The sequence below is a fragment of the Girardinichthys multiradiatus genome, chromosome 23 (genome assembly GCF_021462225.1).
Source record: "Girardinichthys multiradiatus isolate DD_20200921_A chromosome 23, DD_fGirMul_XY1, whole genome shotgun sequence".
Classification (NCBI taxonomy): domain Eukaryota; kingdom Metazoa; phylum Chordata; class Actinopteri; order Cyprinodontiformes; family Goodeidae; genus Girardinichthys; species Girardinichthys multiradiatus.
Genome location: NC_061815.1, coordinates 22,720,447 through 22,741,417, shown reverse-complemented (window position 1 = coordinate 22,741,417; position 20,971 = coordinate 22,720,447). Strand labels below are relative to the sequence as shown.

Below are 20,971 nucleotides of genomic sequence, written 5' to 3'. Positions count from 1 at the left end.
TCAAAGACGAAACCAGTAGTCTGCACTGACAAACACACTCTTCGGTGAGGATGCTGTTTCTGAGACAAGAAGTGTCAAAGATGGCTATTTTTAACCATCGGTGAGATCTAGGAAGCGATTTAAAAAGAAAACTGATTTTCTACTACATGTCTGTGATCCAGTCAGGCTGCGAGCAGATGAGAGAGAGCCATACTTTACAAGATAACAGGAAGGCTGAGCAGAGTACAACAACATTGCTCTGTGTATTCCTTTTGAGTTTAAACATCCGTCATAGACCTTACTGGATTTAAAAACATATGGTAAGTGATTATGTACAGTCTTTAGGGAATGCATCCATATACTACTGTTTATTGGCAATGCTAGCCTAAGATGCTGAATACAGTTTAAAATGTCAGCTCTAAAACCTGTCTTACATTAAAGTTCTATAAGACAAATCAGAACCGGCTAATGGACAGGTCACAGCCTAACAAAAACCAGACATGGGACTTTGTCCACAAAGCAAGTCCACATGTAAGAAACTAAACTCCTCAATAGACGGGACATAAGGGACCTACTGATCATAGGAGTTGTTTTAGCAACAAACACACAAACAATAAGTGTAAAAAAACTAGCGTTAACACATTAACAGTCAGCTGAGCACCAAGCTGACATTTCTGTGTAAAACAGAAATGTGTCACTGCATAGACCAGGGAAAACACTTCATGGAGTCCAGAAAAGCTCAGTATATTTGCTGTGACCGGATTGACATGAGCTAAAGAGTGCATCATTTTAAGCTGGAAGACAAATGAACTTCAAAAGAAGGACAGAACAAAAATGGAAATTTATTGAGTCAATTGTGATGAAACTGAATGATAATTCAACAAATGAAATCACATTAATTATCAATGTTTGAAAAGAAATGGTCAGCAGTCATAAAGCAGACAGATAGATGTATTGTAGGCCTGGCTGACTTAGAGGGCGGTAACTCACCTTCACGGTCTCATAGTTAAGCAGCGAGTCAATAGCTGCATTTCCTGCTGCGTTGTCTGCTTTGTTCATCTCAATGCGGAAACGAGTCCTGTGTGCAGAAACACGTGGATGGTGACCTGAATGCTTTCATTAGCACGTCCCAGCCAGTGGGTGACATGTTTTTTTTCCCCACTGGTAGCACATGAGGTATTTACAGAGCTTGTCAAGGAATAACAATCCTGACCTATAGACAGATAGAAAAGTCACAGAAATCTTCCTACCTCCACTGAGTAACAAGAATTGTGAAAATAGTATACGCTGACAAGGTGCCCAAGGCCACTGCTGCAAACTGTCCACCACACTTGTAATACTGGGGAAGAGAAGAGCAAGACAAGGCATCTTTATGTGCAGTAATTCGACATTTCGGAATAAAACCTCCAGAAAACACATCATGCTCAGTGACCTGAAGCTGGTATCACTCAGGGTTTTAAGAGGGTACTGTTTTTAACCATTCCAGTATGAAACAGGGTGTCACTAACAGACAGAAAACTATAAGAAGTAATCAAGTTAATGCTTTGAATTTGGGGAATGGAGTCTGCACAAATCTGTTTTTTGTTTTATTCAGCAATAGGATGAAGTAATGGTAGAACCGTTCATTCTGTGGCGTCTAAAACGGCTGGGGCTGGGGTGGGGTGCGTGGGGGACCCGCTCAGGAGGACATTCAGCTGCTACAAAGCTCTGGGATTCATCAGTGACACTAATGGACTGCGTTTGCAACAAAAGTTCAAATTCCATTTACAATGTAAATGAGGCAACATCTCAAAAAATAATTTCCAGACAATCAGCTGCAAGGAACGTCAAGGTGATGTGAGGTCCTGCGCGATGAAGAGTGGAACGGCACAGACAACAAGGTGGAAAAACCACATGACGACAGGAACGTCCCCCCAAAAAAATGGACCTGATCCTTGGAATATTCATATAGGCGATTTTATTTTAGGTCGAAACACATGAAATGTATTTTGTTTAATAAATAAACATTTTTACTTTGTGAATCATACTTTGAAATTTTGAAAACAATGTTAAAAATGAAACTATATCAGACAATTAAAAAAAGTGACTGCTTTGAGACATGCCCCTTAAATAATGATAATTGTTTTTCAGTTACTGACACTCTTTCAGTTAAAGGCCGAGGCGTGGGTCAGTCAGTCACCATCACAAACAGATTAAACAGATTTATTATGGAAAAATAGATCCAAACCAACTGGACCCTATGAAAAACAACTCATGCCCACTTGTTAAATTATGAATTACCTCAGATTAACCACATTGTTTAGTTCAATTTCAAAGCCACAGCCAGGCTTGATTATAGCAAAACCTGTAGAATAAATAAATCACTTACACAGAACCTGTTTGACAACATGAAGTAGGCTATGAGCCCAAAAAGCAGCACATTATTCCATAATCATAATCATATCATAACTATGCAGACGACACACAACTATATGTTACGATGTCACCAGGTGACCATGAACCCATTCAAGCGCTGGGTAAATGCTTAGAAGAAATCAATGCATGGATGGGCCTAAATTTTCTTCAGCTGAATCAAAACAAAACTGAAGTAATAATCTTTAGACCAGAGGAAGAGCGTTTAAAAGTTAGCACACAGCTTCAGTTAATACAGCTAGGAACCACCAGTCAGGCTCAAAACCTGGATGTAGTGATGGACTCAGACCTGAACCTTCAGAGGCACATAAAGGTAGTAACAAGGTCGGCCTTCTATCACCTAGAGAACATCTCCAGGATTAAAGGACTAATGTCTCAGCAGGACCTTGAAAAACGTTCATCTTTAGTAGAATTGATTACTGCAACGATGTCTTCACAGGTCTGCCTAAAAAGTCGATCTGACAGCTGCAGTTGATCCAGAACGCTGCTGCCTGCGTCCTCACTAGAACTAAGAAAGTGGAGCACATCAGCCCGGTTCTAAAGTCCCTACACTGGCTCCCTGTAGCTCAGAGAATAGAGTTTAAAATACTTATGTTAGTCTATAAATCACTGAATGGCTTAGCACCAAAATACATTACAGACTTGTTGTCAGTGTATCAACCACCCAGACCATTCAGGTCTTCTGGCTCAAATCTACTCTGCATACCCAGAACCAGAACCAAACATGGAGAATCAGCTTTTAGTTCTTATGCTCCACTAATCTGGAATAAACTCCAAGAAAACTGTAAAAGTGCCGAAACCCTAAGTTGCTTTAAATCAAGATAAAAAACTTATTTGTTTAGAGTGTTGAAAGTGTTATCTAAACATTATTAGTTTTCAGTCCAATTTTCCTTTCATTTTCTTGTCCATCATTCTATTCTTTTTATTTTATTTTACTTTTTTAAATTACTTCCGTTGTTTGATTTTATCATTTGATCTGTTTTTCTGTGTCTGTATCTGTGTTTATTTGCTTTGTGATTGTATTGTAATTGTATGTACAGAGCTTTGAGTGCCTCGTTGCTGAAAAGCACTATATAAATAAACTTACCTTACCTTACCTTACCTAATCAAAAGAAACACAGGAACAGATGAGAACTAAAGATACTGACATGGTATTAGTCTGAAAAGGATTACACAGCCATTTCTAAGGGTTTGGGGCTCCAGTGAAGCACAGCGAAAGCCATTATCCACAAATGGAGAAAACATGGAACAGCGGTGAACCTTCCCAGGAGTGGTCGACCCACTAAAATTACTTCAAGTGCACATCAATGACTCACCCAAGAGGTCACAGAAGAACCCATAACAACATCTAAAGCTCTGCAGTTTCCTCAATTAAGGTCAGAGGTCATGATTCAACAATAAGTAAGAGACTAAGCAAAAACGGCCTCCGTGGAGGAGTTCCATGGTGAAAAATATTGCTGAGCAAAAAAGACACGTCTCACATTTGCCAAAAAACATCTTGATGCTCCCCCAGACGTTTGGGAAAATATTTTGTGGACTGATGAGATAATAACTGAAGTTTTTGGAACCTGGTATCAAAGTTACAGCAGTTTAGAAAATGAACATAATACTGACAGTCAAACATGATGGTGGTGGTGTGATGGTCTAGGGCTGTTTCACTCATTCTGGACCAGGACACCTTGCTGTAGTTGATGGAACCATTAATTCTGCTCTCTACCAGAAAATCCTCAACAAACTACAGCAGGACAATGATCCAAAGCACACTAGTAAGTCCACCTCTGAATAGCTCAAGCTGAGTTTCTGGCATAGTCAAAGTCCAGAGTAAAGTCCCAGTGAGATGCTGTGGCATAACCTTAAGTAGGTTAGTGTTTCCCCCAAGGAGGGGAAAAAAAAAAAAATTTTCAGAGCAGTGTATATCATCGTTATCTCCAGCTAATGTAGCAACAGGTTTGTCTGAATCGAATATTGCTGCTCACTGCGGATCAGCTGGATGAAACAGAGACACTAAAAGTTTTCCATGCTTTTAAAAAAGGTAACTTCAGCTGTGTGTACATGTTTCCTGCTGTTACAAAACACAGACAATCATGGTAAGAAAACTAAAGGAGCAGCAACCAACACTGTTAAGGCAAGGCCATTTTAAATCTAAAGCTGACAAACCACACACGGCATATGTGTGAAGCAGGCAGTGATGGCTACTAACTGTCTGACTGCTTACCCAGCTTATAAGGGTTCATTCTCCTCTCCTACTCTATAAAGGGCAAACCAGTGCAAAAAAACAATATTCTGTGAACTGAGTATTTGAAAACTACCCTGAATTAGGGGCAGGAGTTCCTTCTACATAATTGTTTAAGTTCATGTATTGAAATAAAAAAATGTTATAACATTATTTTGACTGTAGTTATAAATATGTTATCTCTGCAGCAGTAGCAATAACCATTGTGTTAAATCCCAACGCTCACCAAAATACCACTGACGAGGGCCATCTCAAAGACCGTGGGTCCTAGATTGAAGACGAGAGCGCTGAGAACGAAAGAGATACCCCTTGTGCCGCGGTCGATCGCCTTTGACAGCGCCCCCGTCTGACGGCTAAGGTGGAACCCCAGATCCAGGTTGTGCAGGTGCAGAAAGACGTTCCTGGCGATGCGTCGGATGGAGCTTTGAGCCACTTTGCCAAACACAGTGTTCCTCAGCTCGTTAAAGAGTGCTGAACAAGCCCGAGAGGCACCATCTGGGGAAGCAGAAGACACGGGGAGTTTTAGGACACCTGCTGTGAAAAGCAGGGAGGTTTAAACGGTACAGAAATCATGTGTGACCGTGATCTAAAACAGAGATAACCATTCTGAAATAAGACAAAAATGTGATTTAAAAGTCAACACCCTGAAATAAATGACTGTATATTGGAGCTGATGAGATTTTCAGGCCTTTTGACTGCACCGGGAGAAAGGCTGCATGAGACGGAGGGACCTATCTTTCAAATCATCTCTGGCCTGTAAGCGCTGCGGTGCTCCAGCAACAGCCTCCCACCAGTAATTACATACTATGATGCTCTGTAAAGCCTCAATGCACAACAGACTGAAGACAGGGAGGGTATCTGAACGTGCTTAAAATAGTTGTGTGTGCGGGTCATGTGTGTTACAGAATACGGGAAGAGGGAGGCGGGCTTAACGAGAGTGTCATGGAAAGTTTTCAATTACCAGGATTTATTTCAGCAGCACGCTTTCTCTGAAGGATGAGGGTGGATGCAAGGAGAGCCGCCTCTCTTTACACCATTTTAATTATCACTTAATTGTATACTGGACATAATTCATTTAAACTCCCTCGGTTAAATGAAACTGACAACTTCACACTAAAAAAACGAAAGTAATTACATGAGCTCACCAAACGCAGACAACTGTATACCATCATACGACTAGACTGTCACAAATACATAAGAGTTTGTGTTGAAAAGATAGATGCTGCCTCTAAGCTGTGCGAACACATGAGCAGTCTGTTGAGACCAGAGTCAGGGTGATAATCTCTCCGTCTGTTGGTCTTCACGGGGCTGTAATGTGGCGTTAAATAGGAATGCTCATCTAATGAACAATGTGTCCACATCTGACAAGGTAGGGTGAGCACTGTGCAACCTTGACAGCAAAATTACACCAGTCACTGCAGGCTTCAAATCCAAAAGCAGCAAGAGAAAGAATATGATTTCTCTTGTTAAGATCATTGCCCACATCCCTCCTTAACAAGCTGCACAGCATTTTGTGAAGTATTCATAACCTTTTCACACTTCTGTCATATCACAAACTTTTTTTGTGGAGTTTGTAGGTGATCAAAATGCACATAAAAAAAGCGTGGCATTTGTATTTCACCCCCTTTACACTAATATCCCTCAGAAGTCACCTGAGTGCTACAGAGAGTCCGCCTGTGCAACTGCAAACCAACCATTAGGGCTGATTGATTCCTCGAATCATTTGAGTGCCTTTATTACTGAACTTCCTCAAGGCAAAATGACAGAAAGTCTCAAAAGTGTGGGGTCACTTTAAACTTCAGACTAAACTAAAGAAAAGAAAGTACGACACAGTGATAACGTACTGCAAAACTGAATTAGCATTCTATAACAGCAAGTCCTTAATGAAGCAACATCTGAGCAGGAAACATCAGCCGCAGTTTATTATCACCTCGCGCTTTAACAACACACCAGGAAGACGTATTTTACTGACGGACCACTTCCGTAAACAACAGATGTCTCGATGTGCAGGAGACTGTTCGTGTGTGCGGGGGAACTTAAAGTGAGGTTTGATATGTAAAAGCCAGTGTTTATTGTGCCTGAATTAAAAATTGCCATTAACCTTTTTATATTAATAATGTGTAATTATTGTTTACTTCTTGTCCGATTTTGCACTTTCAAAAATCAAAAAGTGCAATTTGGCACTTAAGTGAACTAGAAGGGTTCTATTTTATCTGGATAACATTATGTTCACCCAATCAGAAAGGGCTGAGTTTTTGATTTGTTGATGTTAGAACAGATGCATCATTTGCTACAAATGTTTGAATGTTCACTAAAGACATTCTATGTTATTGCCTTTTAAGCAATGTTGATTTATTAAAAAAAAGGAATCAAATTATTGATTTACTTGCATTTTATCTTTTATGTTTTTTATTGGAACATGTAATTAAATAAAATCTGCAAAATTGGCCAATTGTTTTTATCCAATTACTCGATTAATCTTCAGAATAATCGATAGAATGCTCGATTATTGAGATAATCGTTAGCTGCAGCTGTAAAAGAAACAGCTGTCACCCAAAACTGACGGGCCAGGATTGGAGTGTTAATCAGACAAGTAGCCATGAGGAACATGATTACTCTGGAGGAGCTGCAGAGATCCAGTCTGTTTCCAAGACAATTAGTTCAGAGATCCACAAATCTGTCCATTCAGTGAAAAGTTATAGAGATAAGGTCCTTGTTGAAAGCCTGCCATGAGTCTTGTTTGTGTCAAGCTAAAGCTGCACAATACATGGGTTGGACAATGAAACTAAAAAACCTGGTTTTACACCACAATAATTCATTAGTATGGTGTAGGGCCTCCTTTTGCGGCCAATTCAGCATCAATTCGTCTTGGGAATGACATATACAAGTCCTGCACAGTGGTCAGAGGGATTTTAAGCCATTCTTCTTGCAGGATAGTGGCCAGGTCACTACGTGATACTGGTGGAGGAAAACGTTTCCTGACTCGCTCCTCCAAAACACCCCAAAGTGGTTCAATAATATTTAGATCTGGTGACTGTGCAGGCCATGGGAGATGTTCAACTTCACTTTCATGTTCATCAAACCAATCTTTCACCAGTCTTGCTGTGTGTATTGGTGCATTGTCATCCTGATACACGGCATCGCCTTCAGGATACAATGTTTGAACCATTAGATGCACATGGTCCTCAAGAATGGTTCGGTAGTCCTTGGCAGTGACGCGCCCATCTAGCACAAGTATTGGGCCAAGGGAATGCCATGATATGGAAAATATTCAGTCTCCAGATTTGTAAAAGTCCGAAACATCCGAAACTAAAATTAACAAAAGCACATAAGAAATGTATGAACCTCTGCTTTAAAAATGTATCAACTTGGGTTTACTATTAAAAGGCCTCAGAGCCTACAATATGGATGTGGGAGTGATAAAAAGAGATGAAGTTAAATGCAGAAAATAGATAAGAAAATAGATAATATGCAGAAGAGGTTGTGTAGCAGCATTCATATGAATGCTGTAGGAAAGGTCAGCATGTACACAACAGTCCTGGCAGCGTAACACGAGTCTTGGACTTACAGCCAATCAGCACGGTCGTTGCCATGGTAGCCACAGTGCTTGGCGCGTCATTTAGGTTCAGCATGTGCCCCGACATCTGGTTGAGCTCGTCCACTGCATACTTAAACATGAAAGGCACGGTCACATTGGTGAGCTGGGAGGGAAGAGAAAGAGGAGATATTAGGAGGCATAAGTTGCTGCTGGGATCCTTAGATAGACAACTTATTATCAACTGGCATTATGTGACCAACCCACTTTGATTGTACTGTAATATAACTGGGATTTTACTGGACTGTATGTACTGGAATAAACTGGATGTACTGGTGTTGGAATAAACTGGGTTGATTTGAACTCATGTTAGACCTAAACAACTTGATATGAACCGAATCTCCCGCCCTGTAAAGTGCCGTGAGATGACATCTGCTATGATTTGGTGGGAAATTGAATATTGAACTAAAAACTAAAAGCCAGTGAATTCTGTCACCCAAATATCTTCCAGAAAAGTCAGTATATCAAAATGTCATTGATCTACACTATATCGCCAAATGTATTCACGGATCTGATTTACAAAGACATAAACTTGTAAGACGTCCCTTTTTAAATCTATACGGTTTATTAAGATGCCGTCCCAAACAGCTTCATCTATTCTGGGAAGGCTTTCCACAAGGTTAAGGAGTGTGTTTATGGACATTTTTGACCATTGTTCATGAACAGTATTTTAGAGTTCAAACCAGAAGCTCTGGCTCACCGTCTCTGCCCTAATTTAACCAAAATCAAGTTGCAGTCACGATTCAGTCAAGTTCTTCCACACCAAACCTGCTCATTAGCGTCTTTATGGACTTCGCTTTGCGCATTGGATTGCAAACGTGTTAGCACAGGAATCTTTAAATTGTTCCCACAAAAGGTATGGTGAAGCGTTGGAGAAAACATTTCTCTTCAGCTCTAGAGACCAGTGGTGGCATGCTTAATACCACTGGATCGAATGCTTTGAACTGCACTAGGTGATGTAAGGGGCGGATGCAGATGCTCAGCCCTGAAAACCCATTAAATGAACAACTAAGAGTGACCCAGTCTTTCACAAATGTTTGTAGAAGCAGTCTGCCCGCCTAGGTGCTGGATTTCAAACCCCTGTGGCCATGGCAGCAGTAGGAACATCTGAATTCAATGATTTGGAAGGGTGAGTGAATAATTTTGGCAATATGGTGTATTAATAGGCTGGACTAAAAAAAACAACAACAAAAAAACAAACAGCCTGTGTGGCAAGAAAAGACAATTCCCTTCTGAAATCTTCCTAGCAAATGTCCCAAAGTGGGAGGCAGGCGACCAAGGACGAAGAGGAAAAGTAACTTGGTAAACATTAAACCTAAAGACCAACAAATACTGGATATTTTGAGGTGACAACCAAATGTTTTTTGCTGTAAAGACAGGACTTGGCTCTTGAACAGTGACATGGCTATTATGTGAACTGCTCATTTCAGCTCCTTTTCTATAATGAGTAGAAAAGAAAAATCATTAAAGAGCTAAAAAGCCATTCACTTTATTTTCTATCTTGGTGCCTAATTTGTTGCAAAAAAGCCCAAAGCATAACTGATCCACTCCTACACTTAGCAAAGGTAATCTTCCTCCAAATACACATTTCTGCTGCAAACCCCCCCCCCCCCCTTACTCAAGCCCAAGGACTCCATCCAAACACACCGTGCTTGTTTCAAGTCAATCTCAATATCTATGAAAATGTTTATGCCCAGTTGACACACAACCCAGTGTTTGGTAAATGCTTCTTAGGGTTTGTTTGAAGCCAAAAAAGCAGGGTTTTTATTTTTCATTTGAGCAATCTAACAAGTTGCTCTTCAATCACGTTTTCAGGGTCATCCAGACCTCAGCTGAACTACCAACAGAGGCAACAGCTATTAAAATGTTTTGCTCTCATCTACTTTCTGAGAATTTATTTACTCTCACTTGTAGTTGCTAGGCAGATGTTTGGAGGAGCCATAATCAAAGAAATAAACGCTTGAAATAATTCAGTTTGTGTGTCACAAATCTATGTAATAAAAGGAGCTTTACCCTTTGAAATAAATTACTGAAAATGTTTTAAATGCCTCTGTATTTAGAGAGGTGGGTGGGGGAATGAATGTAATGTCCAGCTGTTTCGCAATTATTTTAAAAGTGTTTTAAAAGCTTGTTAAAAACAAACATTATAAGCTCCTCTTTCCAAATGTTTGTGTAATAGTATTAGATGATCGTATACTAACTTGATAATGTGTTGTGTCTCTTTAAGCCTCTTCTATGCATGGACGGCTCCCATTCCAGAAGCATGAATTTCTACAGCAAATCTAACACTGACATTGTAAGTGCATTTTGAGGAAATGTGCAAGTTTAACAAATGTTGTGTCATGGCATTGTGAGTGCACGCTCCGTTTTTTTGTTTTTTGTTTTGACTGGCTCTGGTAGTGCTGGAGAGGAGCTGCTGCTTCCTGCTAATGGAATTGAAATGGTTATTAGGGTTAATTAAAAGCACAGGGACAGCTGTGTGACTCAGTCTGGGCGGTCCGCTGCACATTAGGACACGCGGCGAACACTGCATCGCACAGCAGAGCGTTTTTCACTTTGAACCTCCAAAGCCTGAGCAGGTTTTTAGGCTCCTTTTTTCTCTCAAACTCTCCATTAAATATCCTTCATAAAATGTACAAATCAATGACAAACAGTGTAAAAGTAAACCTATTTATTTTGCCAAAAGCCACATCCCCAGGGTTCTTGCTTTATACACTTGGGTATTACACTCAGACAATAGAAGTCCTCTGAATCCCCAAAGGAAAAACAATATCTGCCACTTTGCTACCAAGACAACAGAACATGACACAAAAATAGCCCAAGCCTATAATCACACAGCCAAAACATGTCCTCGGTTCTGCCACTAATACGCGATAAGGTTGGGTGCGCTCTTTTAATCCATTAACGGCAACCACTGCAGATTAAATTGACACTGTGTCAATCTGTACCTGGCGATATGTCATCCCATAATAGAGATTCTGTGTCAAGTAGCCGAAAAAGGCTCCGGGGCCATGGAGAATTAGCTTTACCTTGCGCTATGAAACGCAGACGGGCACAGAGACACAGAGAGGGCTTCAATCAAGGCCAACTTGTGTATAATCATTCATTTGAAATGAAAATGTCACTGATAATGTGGCTCGCAGAGGTGAGATGCACTGTAACCACGTAATTATTCAGTTGATTTAAAAATTGCATCCACACAGCTGGTGGTTTCGGTTCAAACAGACAAATTGGTAAAACGGAGGTTAACTCCAACCACGCAGGGAAATAGTAGGAGTCGATTGGACTGTATGCGCTCGCTCCCCACTCTTTTAGTACACACCAGAGGGAGCCGTGCTGGGCGGCAGCAGGACACACTTATTTGGGAGCTTTGAATTTGTGATTATTTTCCAGGGTATAAATTAGAGACTATCAACAAAGGAAGAGAAAACACATCACACACTGATTGATGCATGCAATTAATTATTTAAAAGACCGCTTTAAATGCACGCTGCTTTTAGTTTTACATGGCGTCTTCTCCAAGTGCAATCACTTAACGCAAGTGCTCATGATGTTTCAGCAAAACGTAGATGATGCGGAGAGAGAGAGGATTTGATTAAAGGGGAATATTTTAAATTAAACCAGCGCTTCAAGTGATCCATTTTGCAACATCTTGGAAGTATGTCCAAAATGTTGTCAGGGTTTCTACGCCAGATTTCAAATTTCCATTCGTTTCCACACGTTTACAGCTTTCTTACAGAGATGCTACAACATTCTGGACATTTCAGTATAAATATTTACCTTTAACTATACAGTATTCAAATACTATCTTTTCTGTCACACTAATGTGCACTAATTGTGAAACAACACGATCCTGAAAATGGCTTCAGATTTTTTCTACTTTATTTCTGTTTGCTTATGAAAACTTAACAGTTTAAAGCAGTACTGTAATAGCCTTTTTTTGATTTTTGAATGGATGTGAATTCAGTCAGTGAAGGCACAATATACTGATGGGAAAATGTTCAAATCAAGTTGTGACGTGGAAAATTACAGATAAAGCATGTGGTTTAGATATCAACAAAAATCCAATGCATTTAAGTAAGGTTTAGTCAGCTTTTTTCCAGATTTCTTCCTTCCTCTGAGGACTTCCAAAATATAACCACAATATTTCTGTACTCAGTTTTATTTGAAAGCTTGTCCATAATTTTTCAGACCTGGAAAACGAATGGAAATTACATGCTTTTCCAGACTTTAACATTATTTAAAACTCTGAAGCGTCCAATTTAGGAGCTTTCATTTAGTAAACACCTCTGATTTAACCACACTAGGCATGTTTACATGGACATAAGTAATCGGAATATAGGGCCAATCAGAATAAAAATGCGTCATGTACACGCGCCAATAGAAATATTCTGATCTGTTTCGGCTGAATGAGAGGGGAACCGCGTCCATCTTAACACTTGCTCCGATCGTCTCATTCTGATTGTGGCAAACAGACCTGACTTCACATGTGTGCTGTTGAGAATTAAAATCATGTAATTTCATGTTATTAGTTTAGTTTGCAACGTGACACATTTCCGCCGGTAGTAGCAAAACCTGAATGGATGTTAATGTCCTCCCGCTCTCTCATGCTGTAACGCAGGACCAGCAACATCATGTGTTGCTGAGCCTGTAGCTTAATTATGGAAAGCAATAATACTCTCAACCGCCCTCAGTTACTGGTCCATTCTGGGCGCTCCGAACACTCAGAACCAACACACTTTGTGGTTGTTTTAGAGCAATTTGACAACTCTGCGCATGTCAAAGTGCTCCTATTCTGAAGTAAGCGCGGTGCATGAAAATGCACGGCGCGATCGGATTATTTCATTTTGCACCCATATAAACAACGTATTCTAAATTAATAGATTTTTGTTCAATCCAAACATTTGAATTCGATCAAGAAATTTTGCGCTTGTTAACAAAGCTAATGAAATACATACATGCAATACATGCAGCATATTGACTATTTTTTATACTTGATTTTTCTTTGATTAGAATAATAAATTCTGCACACCCAGCAAAGTGTTACACTGGGTGGAAACCAGAGCACCTTATACCAGCACAGCTGCATCAAATAATCATGCTGTTTTCCCAGCAAGCAGTGACAAACAAAAGCAATGTCCTTCTGACAAATAATGAAAGAAGGCATGGTGTTTGCCTGGGCTGGTAAAGCAGTATTTTAAGTCTAATTCTACTGTGTTTTTCAATGCTTTTTAATTTTGCATCAATTGGCATTGTCTGCAGCATTGCAATGTGACAACTATTGCTCAGTGTATTATACTGTTTTAACTCTAAAATGATTTGACAGATTTTTCACTGTATGCTCCAGATAAAGGAAGTGTTGGATTTCAGGAAACTCGTGGAATAATTTATTGTCGCTAGTGGGATTTGTGTTCCTTAGTTATCATTGTTATAATACCCATCCCTAACGAATACAGAGCAAATCTAAAATCCTCATTACCTCAATTTGTCCTGATTTGTCCTTAAAACACAAACAACTTACGCAACAAATCATTAAAAAAAAGATTTATTTAAAATGGAAAAAACTATGAAGAATGAATAAAGACAAAGTAAAGGGTTCTGTGAGTTATTAGAAACCTTAGAAAGGCAAACATCACGTCTGATTACTGACAGCAGCGCTCACATTGAAATAAGATTTTTGGGGGGGACTGAGATTGAAAAGGGGCCGACAGTTTGTCACAACTGATGTTCAGGCACATACTGTTCTATGTGGATTAGTCACTGCTGTTTGGCGTCCTTGGATGATGTGCTGCATGCTTTAGGGCAGAGTCATTACAATATTTAAAAAAAATAAAAAACCAACATACACCGCAAACAAAATGTACCCACTCAATCACAAAGTCTGTGCTCGTAAACTTATTTTTAGACTTTTAGCATCCTGCCTGCTTAAGAAATAAAAAAAAAAAAACATCAGAGCTGCACAATTTATCGAATCACACATGTGATCAAAATATCAACACATGCAAGGCCGCAAAGCTCTCAGAGAATGATTGGGAGTCAAGAAAATCCCAGATTAATCCTAACCAATATTGCCATCACAATATTCAGCAACAGTATAGCATTTAAAGGCTACTAATCTGAGGCTTCAACTACATTACAACAAAAATTGGCAAAATATTTTTCCCTTGCTTTAAAAAAATTAAGTAAATGTTTTTCAGAAGAAAGCATTGATGGGTCCGGGTCAAGCCCAATAGGTGCCAAGGATGTCAAGGGGAACTAGATAGAAAATTCTTCTTAGAATGAACAGTGCTGCAAAATGTGTCCCCTGAATGTCAAGCACATTCTGTTCTATGCAGCAGGTGATCTCTGGGAGTTGGTGTTTAATTATTACTCATTTATGGAATCAACAGTTAATAGCCTTATAAACTCAAAGTGCTCTAACAGGTCGTCTCAGACCGCCCGCCTGTAAAACACTTTGCCCTCTATTTAAAAGGAAAACCTCTCCTCTGTTGCCATCACTCCTACAAGAATCCACAGGCTGATTCTGAAAGACCGAGCCCAGAGATTCCTCAGCGGCAATTTGTGTTACGTTGTTTGTTTAACACCAATGACCATTTTCTGTTTTCAGGATAAAGCCATCTACAGAAAATGATGCAATGGTTTCAGGTTTCAGTAAATTAAATTTAAGACGTTTAGGACCTTGTTAAGACAATTGTGATTTTAACTTAAGACAGACATGAAATAAACATTCAGTAATCCAATAATTTACTTCATGATTTACTAAAAGATACTTAAACAAAACCTGGGTTTTGTTTACTACTGCAATGTCTGTTTTTAGACCAAAATTAATTAAATATACGTTTTTTGATTGAGAAGGGGAAGTTGTGGATAACAAAAAAAAAAAAGGTTGTTAGAATTAGCAATGATCTTACATGTATAAAGGCAAACGAAACACATAACTAGTATGGAAGATCAAGGCATATTTAAAACTTCTTAGGGCCTAATATAAGATTTTTAAATATAAAACCTTTTAAGAAAAAAAACCACGGCAAAGTTTTTTTATGGGAAACAGTAACCAGTTACTATACAGCTCAGGGTCAATTCAACCCATCGCCAATGTCCACCTGCTTTTTTTACCCACATATTACCATTTCATCCCTTCCTACCTCAATTTTTCAACCATAAACAGTTTGCCGCCCATTTGTTTAAACTCAGTTTATTTTACTTTGTAGTTCGGTTTGTTCTGGAATCACAGAGAAACCGTCATAAAATATGTATACACAACTTTAATGAAAATATCAAAACAACATCCAGCTGTTTGTATTGTAACATCTCAGTTGTTTCAAACATTTCTTCTCCCATGTTGCTGGCTCCAGACGACGAGTCGCTAACGGATTGTTGGGACCACAGCCATGGTTACGTGAAAGGCCAGTACAGACTTTTCTGGAACTTTCAAAATAAACTGCATTAACCTACTTCCGGCACAGCCAGGAAACGGGGTAAGTGCGGATTCCTGTGACGTCACTGTCCAAATAAAAGCACCGCTCTTGCTACATCCTGTCTCTTCTACGCAGGTCACCCAGGGGCCTGGACAGAGAAACACAGTGCGCTAATGTCTCTTTGCTGGCAAGAAGACATAACTCTTCAACTGGATCCTAGGGTGTCATACAATCGCACTGAGTTAAGTACTGATGAATTATTGTCTGTGTATCCGGTAGATTCATTCATGAACGGGGTGATTAAGGCACAAGCGTTGCTTGATTTTCTCTCCGAGATCTACAGAAAGCAAACTGTGTTCCAGAGAATTCCCTGCAGGGACCTTGTCTCTACAACGCCGAGTGGAGCAGTTTCCCGATCTGAAAGAGGACCGCATCAACGTGGTAACGTGCAGTTTCGGCCGGCCGACAGAACAGCCACCACTCTCCGCAGCTAAGGAGGTTAGCTGTAGCTGACCGTTTGTTGACTGTGGATGTTTCTTTAAACTTCGTCATCGCCCGGACACTTCTCCTCAGCACGGTTCATGAGGTTAGGGGTTGGGCAGAGTAATAGAAGTGATTTAGAATGAAATGATCTAAATGTTTTTCATTTTATGAAATTTGGTTTTGTTTGTGAAACTCAGCTATCTTAGTGCTAGCAGGCTATCTGCTCAGCACCACGTGCTCAGTTTTGTGTTCTGTGTTTGTGTGTTTTTAAAGTTAAGAGTGGGTACACTTTAATGAATGAGAAGAAAGCAAAGCGTAAAGAAAATGTTAAATATAATTAATATTCACAATATTAAGAATAGTAAGGGGAATAACATGATTTCATGACACCATGCAGCCGTACCTCAGATCAAATCAAATAAAAACTCACACCTAAATCCCCTTAAAATACATTACAAGTAGATAATGGAAAGGCACTTTAAATTGCTGAGAAAGCAGGTACCAAACACCCCAAAGATAGGTCTAAATTAACAAATGGGCAGTACAAACCGTATCATGGCAACTGGCTCCATTTTGTAACTAAAATAGCTGGGTAGAAAACAGCTAAAACTGCAAAAGGTTTCAATAAATTACCTTAGCTCCAGCTAGAAGGCCAAGCGAAATAGCAACGCGCGCCCGCAGGTCTGGTCTGTCCTTTGGCCACACGTAGGACACCATTGCAGAGAGAATCTTGGCCGAATTCACTTCTTTCAGCTGCAGCAAGTAAACAACAAAAACAGAATATTAGATCATTTTCCCTGGTTTTCAGTCTATCTTGTAAAATGCAGGAAACATGAATCAGATTGTGTTTGGGATCATTTTAACTTTCTAATCTGCCTTTCGGTCTGTAAACACTGGCGAGTAATGCTCATTCTGCATTCAGTGTGACAGTCGCAGCAACCTTAAGACGACACCGTGGGCAGACACATGGAACATCAAATGTCAGCAGGAGTCCCCCGAGAGATCTGACAACAACAATGAGAGTCTCCAGGTGGACTTGGGCATCCAGTCTGACACTACAACTCCCAGGAGACACCTGGGCTGTCATCCCAGCTGAGGCTGGAAATCCGCTGGTGCCAGCGCGGTTGTTTACCCACACTTCCACACACATCTGCCACAGGGACTCTGGGCAGGCCACAGAATATGCAGTAATTCCTCTAATCCACTCAATATGGTGGCGCCATGTTACAGCCTTGCAGTGTGGCAGCTCCTTGGAGCAAATTACATTGAAAGTGTATCCAACACCTGCCTTTAATCAAACACAATCAGGCAAAGTGTTACACTGCAAAGGGAAAACAACAGATTACCATGCAACTTAAAAGGCATGTATATAAGACCACATGTAAAAATCTATAGAATATATCTTTCTAATTTATTCAAAAGCTGCAACAAAAACTCACCAGATTACCGTAGTGGTGGTAAAATAAGTGGATTTAAAGCAGTAAATCAAAATGTTTCAGCTATAGTTTTGGTTTTTTTAAACAAAAAGGTTTAAAACTGCGTAAAAAAAAATATTCAAAAGCCTTAAGAAATGTTCTGAAAACTGGGTAAGAGTGGACTGATCAGCAGATATGAACAATGACACTGTATTTAGATTACTGGAATCACATTCACTAGTATTGACAAAGTGTTGAAAAGTTAAATCAACCCTGACAATGTCAAATCAATACCCTCAATACTCACCGACACCAGCCCTTATTTTAAATTAATTTCTCATTTACAACTTCCAATTATTGTTTATTTAATTGCTATGAATAAACACTGCAGCATTAAACTTCACCGGTACAGCACTCACCACATTTTTTGGATCTGCGCTCAAACCTCCACCAGCCTGACCGTGCCAACATGTCCGTTTGTCCGTTGCCTGCAGATGCTGCAGAAACATCGTGAGAATGTGATCATTGTAATTTCAGGTTTGACTTTGTTAACACACACATTTTCTACCGTTTGTAAAACTCACGTTTACTCCCTCTAAAATCCGACGACCGCTCTCTATTCTGTGTGTGCTCCATGTTGATGTTCGTAGGTGTGGAAGGGAGCTTAACTGAAACACAAGAGATGCCTTAGATGACTAAAATCCGGCTGAGATGCAGTGGTATGAGCTTAAATAGGATGTTTATGCTGAAAACCGCCAATGTGCCTGAATTAGGACAACTCTGCAAAGAGGAGAGGGTCAAAATGTATCCAAAGAGGAGTAAAAGACTCTTCACAAATGCTTGATGGCAGTTATTGCTGACATTTATTCAAACAGGGAAATGTTAGTTTGAATATCTCTTTTCACTTAATGAATTAAATTATCATTTAAAACGTTTTGTATTTACCCAGGTTATCTTTGTCCAATATTAAAATTTGTTTTATGCTCTGAAACATTTAACTGTGACACAAGTGAAAAAAACAGAAGAAATCTGTAAAGGCCAAATGTTTTTCTTTTTTCATGACACTGTCAAGCGATACAAAAAAGGGATTTTAATAAGATACCAAATAGAATTGAACACTTTTTCTTAGTATTTATAAACTATGTTGCTTATATTATCAGAGCTATTGTGTTTTTCTACAGATAGAAGTGAAGTCAGACTGCCTTCAGAAATCTTCACTAAGTGTTTTAAAAGCTGGTTGAATTTACTCATCATCATGAAAACCAATTGGGTGCAATAGAGGTTTTTAACATGTCAGGGCACGTTTCCAAGACAATTCAGAACTTGTGATTGTACATCAGCAACAGAAACTCATTTTAGGACCACTTGCAGTTGATGCAGGATGAAATAAAAACCACCAACACCTACAGAGGCTGAGCTGACTGTTAACACAACATAAACCGTGGGAGGATTAAGACACAAACGCTGAGCTTAAAGTCAACCTAATCCATAGTGACCCGTTTCTATTGTTGTACATACTACTATATTTATATATACACACACACAACTGTGGAAAAAGTGAGTGGGCAAATACTGAATACTTTTTTTTTTAGTCACACCATGGTATTTTCCTATATGTAAGATTTATTGCAACTGAGTTTAGGATATTAACAGGTTGCTTCAATTCTGAACACAATATTCTGTTGTTTTGGGTCCAGCTTACATGATTGTAGCAGCCACACCTTCTACAACAGCACACAGGTGAGCTGGGCTTTCTGGGCCAATCAAAGAAACATTAAAGGCCAGTTGAAGTTCTCACCAAAACAACTTAAAGCTTTGTAATGTCTGGTCGGAGGTTAGTTCTTGGGGTTTTATATATTGCTGCTTTTAAATGTTTTACCATTTATCAGTGTTAACTCTTTGAGATGTCAGTGGATACTTTGTTTTGTCTCGTTTTTTCTTATGTTCTGGTCCTGCTAGATTTGACCAATTCCATATATTTGAATTAGTAATTTTGTATATATATATATTCTTACATTTATTTTTGCCAGTCTCGGTGGTTTTATCACATATCCCAAATGTTTTCACAGACAGCTATGGCGAAGAGAACTTCAGGCGGCAGAGCCAACTACACCGATGTGTGTACATCGCAAGCCTCAGTGAGTGTGTGTTTTTATGAATGTGGGTGACTGGATGTTTGAAGAAGGCTTGTTTCCTATTAACCTTGTATTTTCCTCGGTTTCTGTAAAGCAATTTGTGCTACATTTTTGTGTTGTAAGAAAATTTCTACAGAAAAAGATTGATTGATCATGAATGTGAGAGCATTCCAAAGAAGACTTGCAGCTAACCGTAGAAAAGAAATGAGCAAAAGGATTGAAGAGTAGCGTTATTTTGAAAGTAACTCAATGACACGTATTGATCTTTTAAGACGGCAACCTTTTTTTAACCAATTGTCATAATAAACTAAAATGGTCTGCATTGGTTTATGGCAAGGATTGAATTACAATTTATTTGCATCTGTCAATAAAACTGATCTGAGTATATATTTATTTATATAAACTATGCCATAAAGTGCCTTGAGAGAGATACTCTGAATTGCCACTGTAAAAATAAACTTAACTGAAACTGACTTGAGAGAAATTAATTAAAAGGAAGAAGTTATTGAGTCAGTTCGGCAGTAAGTCTGCTTTTGGTTGCTGTCTGTACCAGCGAGGCGGTGCATCGGTACTTTCTGAATGTCAATTGCCGAATAAAGTGGCAGCTGCGTTTAGTCGATCATTACCAAATAACCAATACGTCTGTTGACATGAGATGACAGTTAAATCAGCTATAACACGAGTGGACCTGGGTGGGACTGAAGGTCTTATCTAACCTGTCAGATGTAACTGGAGACACGTGACTGAGACTACCGCGAGGCAGCACGGTTAGCTCATACATCTGACACAAAACACTACTCTACATAAAGCGCATAATAAACATGGCGGATCACCCGTTGTGTACATAAATGATTCAACATTTAGCAACGACTGAAAACAACATTTCATAAGTCGAAAGAAAGGTTTTAAGAGTAAACGTGTGGCAAGTTAGCAGTTAGCTACATTGAACTTTAACAGCTAGCTATAAAAACCGTTACTTTGACATGACAGCAAAATGTTTATCATATAACCTTCAAGCGCGAACTAAACGGTATGAACTAATTTTGTTCTCTCCCGCTGAAAGTTAGTTAAAGGAACTTTTACATCTGCCCTTGCGTAGAGAGTGTGTCCTCTCCGACCCACCGTCCCGTTTAACTCACCACATATGTGTTTTGTCGTTTATAATTCCTCCCGTCTTCTTCGCCGCGTTTATTCCAAATGTGATATGAGCTCGTCTGGCGAATGAGGAGCGCCACTTTTCTTCTTTGGAAGTAAAAGCCGGATTTTAGCGGTGCCAACATCGGCGCCATGTTTTACGACGG

The 20,971-nt window shown here is 39.5% G+C and overlaps 1 protein-coding gene and 1 long non-coding RNA gene across 2 annotated transcripts in view; one reads left to right on the top strand and one right to left on the bottom strand.

Annotated features, from left to right (window-relative positions):
• Positions 1-20,967, bottom strand: part of abcb7 (ATP-binding cassette, sub-family B (MDR/TAP), member 7) — a 41,903-nt gene extending 20,936 nt beyond the window's left edge. Inside the window, exons 1-8 of the mRNA XM_047353870.1 lie at positions 20,810-20,967; positions 18,120-18,203; positions 17,955-18,032; positions 16,754-16,873; positions 8,193-8,325; positions 4,851-5,119; positions 1,230-1,318; positions 970-1,057 (exon numbers count right to left, since the gene is read on the bottom strand). Coding sequence (XP_047209826.1) covers positions 970-1,057; positions 1,230-1,318; positions 4,851-5,119; positions 8,193-8,325; positions 16,754-16,873; positions 17,955-18,032; positions 18,120-18,203; positions 20,810-20,959 — 1,011 coding nt within the window. The 5' untranslated portion in view covers positions 20,960-20,967. The remainder of the gene's footprint in view (positions 1-969; positions 1,058-1,229; positions 1,319-4,850; positions 5,120-8,192; positions 8,326-16,753; positions 16,874-17,954; positions 18,033-18,119; positions 18,204-20,809) is intronic.
• On the top strand, positions 6,634-15,781 carry LOC124860505. Its single transcript, XR_007036374.1, has 4 exons — positions 6,634-6,665; positions 9,263-9,348; positions 10,447-10,515; positions 15,575-15,781. It is a non-coding gene; the product is annotated as an uncharacterized LOC124860505 (long non-coding RNA).
• Positions 20,968-20,971: the final 4 nt, after the last annotated feature.